Source organism: Bipolaris zeicola, assembly GCF_000523435.1.
Source record: "Bipolaris zeicola 26-R-13 unplaced genomic scaffold scaffold_3, whole genome shotgun sequence".
In the NCBI taxonomy this organism is placed as follows: Eukaryota; Fungi; Ascomycota; class Dothideomycetes; order Pleosporales; family Pleosporaceae; genus Bipolaris; species Bipolaris zeicola.
In genome coordinates this window covers 173,299-185,779 of record NW_006912052.1, presented here as the reverse complement: position 1 = coordinate 185,779, position 12,481 = coordinate 173,299, and the positions used below count along the sequence as shown (strand labels likewise).

Genomic DNA, 12,481 nt, shown 5'->3' with positions numbered 1-12,481 from the left:
GTCATCAGTGTCAGCAAAAAAGTCTGGGTCGTATATGCCTCTCTCCCCGCCACGATTACTACGGGCCAAAAAAAATGTAGGCGGGGTTAAACGATAGTCCGTAGTCCGTTGGCTGATTGTTTTTGTCTTGCAACTGCCCTGTTTGCCGGTCATCTTTTGTGGCTTGTCTTGGTTTTTGTTTATGCTTCGGTGGTTGCCGGTGGATGAATATAGTTTGAGGCGACGCGTAATGGATTGGGAAGGTGTTGCGAATGTGGTTGCCTGCGTAGACGTATGTGCCAAGGATTTGGGGTATCGTGGGACATGGGGCGGGAATGGAGAAGAGGTGAAGAATGTGCCGTATTGACGATGATACTAGTAGGGCGATGTAAACCGTGCGCTTGGGTATGTACACAGCTGAGGTGGCCAAAATAACCGGTCGCTTGGAATGAGGGAAGACCAGCTGCTTGGTACCTTCCGCATTGCGAAGCTAATGCGCGAGACGGGCGATGTTCTAGTGGCTTTGCGTTGAAAGTCAGCAGTGTTCTGGTGTACTTGGCTTACCAAACCATGATGTTCTAGCGTTTCTTTTGCTTTACAAGCAAAGCCCGCTTGCGCTGAATCTAGTCCTGTGCATACAAACAACAAGCCCGGGACGAGGCGCTAAGTTGTGCGAATAAGAGCGCAATAGAGAAGGATTCGCAAATGTAATGCTTGTGCTGGGTGGGATTCTTCGCCAATGCTGTACCAAGACTTGGTGGGAGTAAGACCGAATGCGAAAACGCATTTGGGGGGGCTTGGTGTTTGTTTGGAAGGGGACCGGGGGGCGGTGTGTCGGTATGTTTGTATAGTAGTGTGTACGGTATATAAAACGGAGGGAAACGGAGTGGGCTTGGTACGGTAGTTGTAATGCGATAGAAATTGAAGTGTAGTATGTAGACGAGTGAGTTGGGGTTAGGCAGGTACTTTTCATCTTCTTGAATGTTCTCATTCATTGATTTTGCTTGGAACGGAACGCGAACGGTTTGTATGATCTACGATTGTGGATAACTCAAACGTCATTATCGAAAGATGTTTACACAAATTGGAGATCTATTGAGGGTGATTGATTAGGTGGGATAAGAGGGTTTATTTCTGTAATAAACGGCGGGGCGGGACGACCGGTTTGCTGGGCGGAGCTGGGGGAAGACGGTGAGAGAGATACGGTAATCTGAGGGAACAGGCCAAGCGGTCAGCAGGATAAGGGAACGAACAGGACGCGGGAAAAGTCCATGTAATCCTAGAGATTTCCACTTGGCGTAATCAAGTTACAGCAAACAAACTCAAGAAACGGGCGCGAGAGAGACGGTTGATTAATGCCTAGGGTCCGAGTCCAAGACCGAGAGAGGGCGCGCAATTTGTATGCCGTCTTAGTGTTAAAGCTTTGGAGCAAAGCGGAGGCCAGCGACCAAGAGCAAAGCCAAAGGGACCAAGAAGGTTTATATTGATTTGGTCGCCAAGCCAAGAGCAGAAGATGACATTGGGACGTGGTCTGGTTGGACAAAAGGCTGTAATTGTTTCGAAACACAGACCGGCATTGACGCATAGAAGAGGTAGAGAAACCACCTAGCGGCCACTGGCGAATTGATTGGCCTATTTCTTGAGCAGAATGACTCGAAGAGAGTGCTAACTGCAACCGTGGAGGCGTCTGTCGTCGTCGTCGCGTCGAGCTGTCGGACCGTTCTTTAGCTCCTGTGGCTTCCGATGATGTTGCGTTGACATGTCTCGTATGCGAATTGCGCATATGTTTACTTACTTACACGGCGGAGAGACAGACGGGCAAATTGCTATGCGCTATGTCCGATTCAAGTCAACCGAACTTGCTGGGGGAACGCTGCTTCACTCGACCATGGCGCTATTTGCTAAAGACGCCAGAGAGAAGAATGCCATTAGCATTGAGGAACTCTTCTCCCTTTCCCGAGTCTCGCCATGCGCCCGGCTCGTCGGACGACGTTGCGTAGCGCCCGATAATATTCGCTACTCGATGGTGGCGCGAACGGCGTCGCTGGTCCGCGCAGTACGGCGGGTGTCAGTCGGTAGGATCCGGGCGCCTTACCACGGTTATTTTGTGCCTGTGAGCTAGTAGCCAACACCTGCCACGCCCTCTCTCAACCGTGGAGACCAATACCTTTTAGTACATGTATGCGCTCCTTGGCAGCGGAGGTTGACACTTGCACCATGGCAGCCAAGCGCTGTGGCTGGGTTTTGGAGAGGACTCGAGATAGGTCGGTAGATGGGAAATGACCTGTTTACCAGCAATCATCAGTTCATAACCCACATTACCAAGCCGCGTAGCGCTCCGCTGTAACGCATCCTTTGACTCCAGGTTTCTCCGCAGTAAACTGGACCCTTGTCCATAACAGCGCGGGTTGGGACAATGGGATTGGACGGGAAAGGGTGATGAAGGATGAGCGATCTGTCGGCCTTGGACGTACATGTCCCATTCGGCCTTACTGCCGCTCGGCGACGTTCCCAACCATGGCGGCGGCGACGGGGTGGGAGGGCAGCCAGGCTAGCCCCCTAGCTACGGGTTTTGGGTGTTTGGGGTAAGCCAGTACGATGTGATGCATGCGCAGACAAAACGTGGGAGCCAAGCAAAGTAGCCTAAATCTGGAATCTTTGTAGCCTGATTCCTGGTGGGAGATGAACCCTTTTCCCGCCAAGCCGTTTGAAGGGTCAAGGCGACAATGGGTTTCAGGCCCAGGAGGATGCCAGCGGGACAAGGCTAGGCCGGAGCTTGTCATGGGCATACTATTCTGGAGTGGAGTGTGCACGAGGCGGACAGAGGGCATGACGACAGTTTGCGCGTTATTGCGGAGAATGACTGATAGCCACAAAAAAAAGAGGAGCTCCTATAGTTCCGATTCGGTTCTGGTATCTGCGCTGTTCGTCCCATCTGCCATCAGCACGGAGTCCCGCCGCGGGATAAACGGCTGTGCAGTGATCTCACCGTCCTAACTAAGCACACTCTACTACTCGTTAGTCGCGGTGGGCGGCCAAGCCTTCTCCGCAAGACTCCCTTGTCAGCCAGCTGCCACCTGTGGCTGGCGTCACCGTCTCAAACACAGCCTTCGACAAGCCCCCTAAGCAACTGTCGCAAGACTTGGCCTCTTGGGGCACATGTGGCTACGTACTAGACACAAGTCGTCGACTTGGCACTTACCTGTCTCGGAGATTTTACCCTCATAGCTGCCGGGTGGCAGGAATGCTGCCAAAGCGTGCTAGAATATTGCCTCCTGTTATCAGACTTGGCCCAAGAGGAGCGTTCTTGGCTGGAAAACCCCGTATCGAAGGATCCGTTACAGATCAGCATACGCCGGGCGTGAACGGAGCTGTGTGTGTGGCTTGCATCCAAGGCAAAACGCACAACTGGCTTTTGGTGCCTGGAAACGCATATCCAGCATACCCCTAATCCTTAAAATCAGATGTTTTTTTATGAGACTGACACACTGTTAGCCCGTTTGATCTGCGGCAACTCCTCCTTAGGAACCAGGCACGCAGTTGACAAGCTTTTTGGCCTGAACCTCGCTTGCTTCACGGGCTTATTCTTCACTGGCCCATTCTCGATTCGTCACACGCCTTTGACAGGATGTTCCTGTAACGCCCGAGTCCCTTGCGTAGGCTGTTGTTCCTACCCGGACAGGGGGGCGTGCGCGCCTAGATCATCAGCACTAAATTGTTCACCAGATGTCGTAGACTCTTGTGTACTTGTACTTAAACAACTTGCAGTCCGTATCTTTTGTCCAGCATAAAACAAACTTCATTCTACACAGTCGATCACTCCTTTCTCTTACTCATCAACCTTCTACAACACATCAATCTAAACTTAGTATTACACTTACCCATACAACACACAAACACATTCACTATGCTTCTCAAGACCGTCCTCTTCGCTACCACTGCTTCGGCAACCTGCCTTCACGGCCTCTCCATGTTCAAGCGTGCTGAGGGCGCTGAGGGTGCCGAGGTTGCCAAATTTGGTTATGGTCCTACCAACGGTCCCTTCAACTGGGCTTCTCTCGCTCCCGAGAACGAGGCCTGCAAGACCGGCAAGAACCAGTCTCCCATCGACATTGGTAAGTCCCACACTACACTGATATCAGCTTCAAGACGCCTTTTACTAACACTCCACCCTCAGATGCCACCATTGCTAAGGCTGCTGCTAAGCCCCAAATCTCCGTCCCCAAGGTCGATGAGGTCCTCTTCGAGAACTTGGGCACGACCATTGAGGTCGTAACCAACGGCACCACCACAATCGGCAATGACTCCTTCCAGCTTGTCCAATTCCACATGCACACCCCATCCGAGCACCACGTCCTCGGCGAGTACTACCCTCTTGAGCTCCACATGGTTCACCAGGGTGTTGCCGACAACACCAAGCTGGCTGTTGTTGCCCTCATGTTCGAAGTCTCCGCTGGCAGGTCCTCCTCAATCATCTCTTCCCTCTCCTCTTCCCTCTCCAAGATCGCCACCCCCGGCAGCACCACCATGATCAAGGGCGGAATTAACTACAGCGATGTCATCTCCACCATTGAGAGGTCCGATGTCCTCACCTACTCCGGTTCCCTTACCACCCCTCCTTGCGCCGAGGGTGTCACCTTCATGATCGTCAAGCAGCCCCTTGCCGTCAGCGTCGCCGACTACACTGCCATCAAGAAGATTGTCAAGTTCAACTCTCGCTTCATCCAGAACACCCTTGGCCAGGACAACATGCTCCAGGTCGGCGCCGTCTCTGGCACCTCCAACGCCACCAAGCCCGCTGCCCCAGCTGCTCCCGCCAACGCCTCCGAGGTATGTCCTTAAACAACTGCACCTGTGTTTGCCTGTAAGACAAACTTCCCTTCACATTCTTCTTCCCTCTTCCACCCTGCACAAGCAAAACATGTTCCTGACATTCCTTTCTTCTCAGCAAAAAACTGAGACCAAGCCCGCGACTGGCGCCTACAAGGCCGACATTCACATCTCCGTAAACATGCCCAACATGCGAGTATGTTTGCTCTTTTTCTTTTCTATCTTTCACTACTACTACTACTATTCATATAACATCATACTGACTCATCTACCAACAGGGCTCCGTCCACGCCAAGCGCTCCGCCTAAGCGTCCCGCAAAACCATCTCCATAATCTCTATTCTTTCCTATCTCTCTGATTGCGGACTCCGTGCTGTCCACCAAAACTACTTGATCCTAGGACACGGCAAAATCCGTTTTCCTTTTTTGCTCTTTACTTTTTTTCCCTTTTTATACACATCATACTTTGCGAATTTTCTTAACTCAATGTAACTAGTACGCATAGAAGGGAAAGACGGATACTACCCCCAATCGCCGCTACCGCATCAGCAGCGCAGATATGCACGCATTTACTCTTTTTATACCCCCAACCAGCATCACTATTGTTTTTTTCTGATGCTTGAGTATCCAGGCGGTGGTGATGTTGGTATGCCTCTTTTTCGGGGGGGGGGGGGGGAATGGTTAGAATGCGTATCGCTTTTTCAACTTTGTACATAGTATGATTTTACGACAGATCGAAATGGAGATACCACACAATAACCCTTTTACTACTTCACTTCCTCTTTCCCATTTTCAACATTGTGACTTTTTACTTTCTAATTAAGTCGAACTAGCCGCTCTCGCGCATCCCAAGTTTACTACCACTACCACTACTTTCATGCAAGCCACCCGCAAGCCACACCCACGCCCCCGTTTTACCCTCCGCTCCACTCCTCCCCTCTTCCTGTACATATAACACCAAACTCTCTATTGAAACCCGGCAATACCACCAAGCACCAACCAATCCAGTCACACCTTTTTAGTCATCCAAATCCGTTACACCCGCACCCGTCCCTTCCGCCCCCTACTCCAAAAAAAGCAACGCGTCCCAAAAAAACAACAACAAAAAACCGGCATATTAACCCAACGCCAACCTTAATACAACATCCCTCCCCCTCCCCCCGCAACTTGCCCGCCCGCCCAACAATGACAAATCTAGACATCTTTGCGACGTACGAATATACGCCGCTGGATTAAAACCTTCATTTTTTTTTCTTTGTCGAGAAGAATCGCAGTGCCAAAACTACGACGCTCCTTTAATTATGATCCCACCCGCAAAAGAGGGTTTGCCAGGGATGAAGAGTTGGGTACGCTGGTATTAGTAAATGTAGCTTTCGTTATTGTTAGAGATGGTTGGGATGGGAAAAGGGGGGGATGGGTCTGCATAGAGAGAGAGAGAGAGAGGGTGGGAATGGTCTCAGATTGGGGGGAGGGAGTGATGATTACAAATAATAGTAGTTAAGTAGTAGCGTTATATTATTCTTGTATTCAGGCATGTACGTTGCTTGTATCGAAAAAAATACCGCTTTATCCTATTCTTTTTTTTCTCCAAGTTGGTTGTTCATGTTTTTCCCCAACTCACGTCCCACGGGGGAAAAAAAATCGCATATCGGAACCCTAAAATCACGCATGATCAAGTTCCTGCACACACACACACAAAAAAGACACGAAACTTTCAATATCCAGGGATACTCATCTTTTCAGCAACTTTCTATCGCAGCTTCCAAATGCCATTATCAGGAACAAGGGCAGACAATCCCCCATCTATGGATATCACAAAACAAGAAGAAAAAAGGGGCGGGATTTGGCAGAAGAGAAAAGGGCGGCATGTATAGAGAGAGGAAGTTAGAGGGAAAGCCCGGACTCAATCCTATGCCTTTTCCTTCTTCTTCTCCTTCTTATCATGATGATGATGCTTTCCGTGCTTCTCGTCCTTTGCATCCTTCTTCGCTGCCGCCTCAGCCATGAGCTGCTCAAACGCCATGAAGTCGCCCTCTTCTTCGGGGTCGCGCTCAGCCTGCGGAAAACGTTAGTTTTTATCCAGATGTGCACAAGGACAAAAGTAACAAACATACCTTCTGGAACATCTCTCCGATAATCATGAGAGCATGGGCCCGCTCGATGCGCTTCTCGAGCTTAATCTTCTTGTCGTTGAGTACGGCGTCACACACATCGCGCAGCACGCTCTGAATCTCAAACTTGCTACCTCTCCATGCAGCGGCAAGAATCTTGCCAGTGACCTTCTTCTCGTACTCGGCCTTCTTCTCATCTGTCCATGCCTCACCACCTTGCTCTTCCAGCTTCGCCATTTCTTCCATAGTCAACTGCGCATCTATCGCAGCAGACATGGTCGACCAGGTGTCTTTGACAAGAGTGCCCTTGTCCTTGATGCGGGAGAAGAAGCCTGAGATGCCGAGGAATTTTTGAGACTTGAGGAATGAAGATGCCTTCATGATGTAGGTGGTTCCAATGGCGTGGAGGATTTCAATACCAAACGACTCCATCTTGAGATTCTCAATCTCTAGATGAATCTTTTCCTTGAAAGCAGCAGTTACGTCGGTAGCCTTGTCCGTCTCGGTCCATAATGAGATACGCTCAACAAGCTTCTTAGCAAGGTTGTTAACGCGTTCCTCACGGATCCTCTTTCGCTCCATTTCGTATGCTGCAAGCTCTTCCCGCTGCTCTTTAGTAAGACCAGCCTTCTTCTTTTGCTTTTCCCGCAGCTCCTTCTCTGCATCGGTCATGCCTTCTGCCTCCATGCGTACCTCTTCATCAGACTTGTCCATGATAGCCGCGCGGATTGGAATGCCTCGTGTTGGTGGTGTGCTTGTCCGGGGTGGGAGCGGCGGGGGCTGCGTAGAAGTGGATGCACCGGCTGCGGGCGCCGGAGGTGCTTCTGCTTCTACATGAGGAGGTGGTACATGTGCCGTCTGCGTTCCTGTGTGCTCAGCTGCTGCTTCAGCCTCCTTGGCTGGTGTAGCAGCACTTGGGCCTGTTGTGTCTGTGGCAGCAGTCGGGGGAGTAGCAGCAGTCCCTTCGGCCGTAGGTGCCTTTCCGGCTTCTGCCCTCTCGGCCTCAGCCTGAGCGGCAGCCTCTGCCTCCATCTCACGCTGGGAGATTTCCATAGTCTTGGTAAGGTCCTTCATTAAGGAAATTTCGCCGATCCTGCAAGTATCAGCATTTCTGCTTGAACGAGACATCACTAACAATGTGTCGCGGACTATGTGGCTTACCAGTCTACGAAAGCCTCTCCACCAAAGATCATGGTGAAGAATTCGGAGGGGTCCTCTGTGACCTGTCAGCATCCCGCACTCGCAGCGTAGAATGTATTTTCTTACCAAACCCGCTACTGGGCATAGCACCCTCTTTGCCATGTTTGTCGTATGCTGCGCGCAGCTGCTCGTCGCTGAGAATTTGATATGCCTCACCAATCTGTCATGCCGTGAGCCCCGCAATCCTCTTGCATTCTCGACCGTATTTGTCGGAAGCTGCCCTCGCAGGCGGTATACGTACTTCTTGGAATTTTGCGTGCGCCGTCTCATCTCCAGGGTTCTTATCTGCCCTAGAGTCAGTCACAGGTGCTGAAAACTGTCGTCGTTGCGCTGCGTACCCGGGTGCAGTTTGATCGCAAGCTTGCGGTAGGCTTTTTTGATTTCCAGTTCGGATGCGGTGGGCGGTACGCCGAGGGCGTCGTAGTATGCGGTTTCTACTACCATGATTGCGAATACGAATATGTAGAGTGGAGGGGTAGGTGGTGGGCGGTTCAAAAGGAAGTATGAATAAAGCGCGCGCCGGCAGCCTGCACATGGCTGCCCGTGAAAATCACTGCACCGCCACAGCCGACGTCACCACTGTTAGGCCGTGTCATCCATTCCTTGTACAGCCAGTCCCGCCGAACAAACCCACTTGACTCACACTCTATTAATATGAGCGATAAGCCACACCGGCGTATACGCTTATTCATGTATACACACAGTGTAGCAGGTACATGCCCACATCACGATACTGATGCGCAATGAATCTCGAAGCACACCCTTCCTTGTGTCCGCCCTCACCATCGGTTTCCGACGCCCATTTCACAATGCTGACCATCACCATGTGGCCCTCACTCTCTGCAAATCAATACTGAAAAGTGCGTCTATTCTCTTATTCATAGATATGTCAGATACTAGAGTTTTTCTACACAAGCCCGGAACCCTTCACCCCATCGAGGTGTACCCGCCATGGCCGTATGATTCATATAAAGAACCTGATATCACCCTTCGCAATCCCATGCGGACGCCATGCTAGAAACTCGGTCCCTACCAACCGATAGTGAGATATTTTTTGGACCAAACAGTGAACAAAGTGTGGAAATGCAGTCCGAACGTGGAGTACGTAATGTGTCCGCCGACGAAGGAGGATATTACAAGCATCAGCCGTGGTGCTGCATGCCCAGAGATGTAGCTAAAGCCTTAGACGCTGAACTTGGCTTTTGCGCGAGTGCTACCGGCGTGAGCAGCATCGGTGTGTCCAGAGAATTCGACAACATCGTTATCCTTGAGCTGTAGCGCCTGCTTGAATCGCCTGCCAATCTTGAGAAGGACCTCCTTGCCCTGCTCTTGGGTCCTTCCCTTGCCTCCATCGCCGGGGATAGCACGGCCGACTGAGCGTGTCCAGAGACCGATACGGTAGAAACCTCGCCTAACGTTGACGACAACACCCATGACTTCGTTGTCGTCCTCATCCTCAAGGTTCTCGCCAATGGCGGCCAGCATGACGTGCAGCCAGAGCGCATCAATGTTGATTGCCTTCTTGTCCTTGAACTGGAAAGCCCATTTGCCACCGTGCTTGTTTTGTGAGTCTTCCCACTCGGGACGTACGCCCTTCTTGAAGAGATGGTAATCGGACTTGAGTGCCAGGTCGGATGTTGGAGTAATATTGTTCTGCAAGCCATGTTAGTTTCGCAGGTTGCGCCAGCGGCAGAAGATAGCTTACGTAGATGCCCCAGAACTCCTCGACCGAGTCAAACGAGATAACCTCCTTGAGCAGTTCGGCCCAGTTGTCGCCCTGCAATGATTAGCGAGGATGCATCGGTTGGCATACACACAACGTTAGCGTACCTTGCCACTCGGGGGCTTAGTGAACCACAGTGTCCATGTGTTCATGAGCGGGTGCTTGACGTTGAAGTTCTCGGGGTCATGGAAGACAGTGCGGATCTCGCCCTCATTTGCTGCATTGCTGCTGGACTGTTCGCCCTCTCCAGAGTTGTCGGTAGGCGAGATGGGAATCGTGTCCAGCGGAACCTGTTGGTTGCTGTTTGCGGAGGCGGCGACTTCGGCCATTGTGTTGGTTTTTGGGGTTTGTATGTGGGTGGGTGGTGTTTTGGAGAAAAGGTGGTTGCGGTTGCGGGGGAATTTAAGAGGGTTGGTGGTGGGCGGAATAAGGTGAAGGCGGGCCTATCGCAGTCGCACCAGGCGATGGTACCGAGGCGGTCGTGGGAATATGCAGTCTAAGGGACTGCTTGCGGAGAAGGAACGGGTCGGAATTAGCTGCTTGCGGCGGGCGTGTCTGTCGAGAAGAATAATATGCAGCGCAGTCGCACTTGGTGGGAGCCTTCTGGTCTTGGCACGCTAGACACTCAAGTTTCAAACATGTCGCAAGCAGAGCGCCAGAGTCTCAGATGGCAGTTGGGAAGAAAAATAACTTTCGCTGTTCTTTGGTCGCCACCCGAGCTTGTCTTCCCATCATCATGAACGCGTTTATGAAGATGATTCTTGTGGAGATGGCCTCGTCCCCAAGTGAAGTGCACGCCTGCAAAGTCACTTCTTCAGCCTAACTATTGATACAAAACAAGTATTATTATACCCTAACTATCGTGCCAGGTCGTCACAGATGACTTGTAATCCAGCCTTCATCGTCGTGCAAAATTAAAATTACTAGGATCCATCTCTATACCTGCCTTGACTCGTTTATGGTGGCTAATATAATTACATACAGACATAATGGCGAAAGATAGAAAGTCCGAAAGCCTATAGTTCGCTCTTTTCCACCGTCTCCAGGACTTTGGTGACTTGCGCAGGTGCCGTACTGGCTGCTCCGCCTAGAAGTTTGCCAAGGTCCGTTTTGGCCTGAGACCAGGCAATATCGAAGCGGGCTCCGGCAAGGTAGGCGATGAACAGCTAGTAAAGGTTAGCAAAGCTCGAGTGTCCATAAACTTGATACGTACCATCAGCGAAGTCATGACAAGGACAGTTCCAATCACAGCAGCGACAACATAGATCAGGTCCCAGTTGGCCTCTGCATCCTCCTTCTGCTTCTTCATTGCTTCTTCTATTGTGGCTGGTGCTTTTCGGTCGGGTGGAGGCTGTTGCGATGGGAATATCGACTCGATGAATTGCTCAATCTGGGCCTGGTTAGTAAAACATTTGGAACCGACTTCACACAAGACTCACCTTTCCCAGTGTAATGCTGATCTTCAAGAAATTGGGGTCGTGTGGGTTGTTCTTCTTCGCAATCTTGCGAGCGTACCGCCTAAAAACCTCACAGACAAGCTGCAAGTTCTGTGTAGATTCGACCATCAACTGGCAAGCCTCGCCCTTGGTAATCTTGACGTTCTTTTGGAAAATGTCATAGTTCTGGAAACAAGTTTCCAGAGTCGCAATGGCCATGGACTGGGGGATCGCACAGAAGTTGAACACACTCTGCTCTCGGAGACCGGCCAGATAGTACAAGCAGTCATCGGCACGGGTTAACGCCGTCAGAATCATTTCCGAACTAGCGTTCAGTGCCTTCTCCTTGTTTTCCGGCTTGAACAGGTCCTCAAAGTTGTCCACGTGCTTAGACCAGATCTCCTTGGGCCAGAATCGGCGGCCGTCATCGAAGTCCTCCCTGATGTCACGAGTGATGTTGACCTGCTGGAGGAACTGGCCCATGGACTCCATGAGTTCTGGCCTCTTGAGCAGGGCGGCATTTGCCAGTCCAGCCTCAACGAAGAGACGTGTGCATCCCTCACCAACCAGACCCGCGACATAGTGGCAGTACAGCTCGTATTCTTTGACCGTCTTGACTCCAGCATTGAACTCAGCGTTGTTGGCGTAGTCTGCCATTCCGTTGCCCATGCGCGTAGTGATGTCCTTGATGATATCCTTGTAGGCGGGCTTGATCTTTTTGAATTCTTCAATGACCACGTTGAACTCGACCAGAAGCTGCCTGTCCTTCTCGTTGGGGCCATTTTCCGTAAATGTCCAGCCACCCTGTTCCAAGATGTCCTGGAAGTTGCGTAGGAGAGGCTCCTTCTTGGCCAAGGGAATGGTCATGTCATCCTCAATGGTATCGAGACCACGCAGGATTAGGTAGAACAGTGTGACGGGCACTAAAAGATCTGGGTGCAACTCGAGAATGACGGCGGCAAAACTACGGCTTGTCTGGTTGAGGAAATGGAAGCATCGCTTTAGGGACTCGGGTTCCTTTGATTCGTCGCGCTCGTGTACTGGATTGTGCCATACTTTCCTGGGGGGACATTAGCCATGTCGACCACGTAGGCAGGCCTGCAGACCCGCAAGGGAATGCGCAAGATGGAACTCATACCATTGAATTATGGAGCGCAATTCGGCCGGGTGAACGGCGTAGTAGAGGAAGCCCAAGGGACTCAT

At 51.3% G+C, this 12,481-nt stretch overlaps 5 protein-coding genes across 5 annotated transcripts; 2 read left to right on the top strand and 3 right to left on the bottom strand.

The window, feature by feature from the left end:
- Nucleotides 1-1,738: 1,738 nt before the first annotated feature.
- Nucleotides 1,739-2,568, top strand: COCCADRAFT_21837 (uncharacterized protein; the record flags this gene model as incomplete). Its single annotated transcript, XM_007708658.1, has 2 exons — nt 1,739-2,092; nt 2,314-2,568. The coding sequence occupies 2 exons, from the start codon at nt 1,739-1,741 to the stop codon at nt 2,566-2,568; spliced, it is 609 nt and encodes a 202-aa protein (XP_007706848.1).
- A 1,318-nt stretch (nt 2,569-3,886) lies between these two features.
- COCCADRAFT_82199 (uncharacterized protein) lies at nt 3,887-4,821 on the top strand (the record flags this gene model as incomplete). The annotated part of the gene is made up of 2 exons (XM_007708736.1): nt 3,887-4,094; nt 4,157-4,821. The coding sequence occupies 2 exons, from the start codon at nt 3,887-3,889 to the stop codon at nt 4,819-4,821; spliced, it is 873 nt and encodes a 290-aa protein (XP_007706926.1).
- Nucleotides 4,822-6,717: 1,896 nt separating this feature from the next.
- COCCADRAFT_82127 (uncharacterized protein) lies at nt 6,718-8,563 on the bottom strand (the record flags this gene model as incomplete). The annotated part of the gene is made up of 6 exons (XM_007708735.1): nt 6,718-6,864; nt 6,923-8,012; nt 8,081-8,135; nt 8,186-8,279; nt 8,361-8,404; nt 8,458-8,563. 6 exons carry the CDS (start codon nt 8,561-8,563, stop codon nt 6,718-6,720), a joined length of 1,536 nt encoding a protein of 511 aa, XP_007706925.1.
- Nucleotides 8,564-9,301: 738 nt separating this feature from the next.
- COCCADRAFT_21834 (uncharacterized protein) lies at nt 9,302-10,171 on the bottom strand (the record flags this gene model as incomplete). Its single annotated transcript, XM_007708657.1, has 3 exons — nt 9,302-9,772; nt 9,825-9,896; nt 9,950-10,171. 3 exons carry the CDS (start codon nt 10,169-10,171, stop codon nt 9,302-9,304), a joined length of 765 nt encoding a protein of 254 aa, XP_007706847.1.
- Nucleotides 10,172-10,858: 687 nt separating this feature from the next.
- On the bottom strand, nt 10,859-12,481 carry COCCADRAFT_82062 (uncharacterized protein; the record flags this gene model as incomplete). The annotated part of the gene is made up of 4 exons (XM_007708734.1): nt 10,859-11,008; nt 11,056-11,232; nt 11,282-12,338; nt 12,417-12,481. The coding sequence occupies 4 exons, from the start codon at nt 12,479-12,481 to the stop codon at nt 10,859-10,861; spliced, it is 1,449 nt and encodes a 482-aa protein (XP_007706924.1).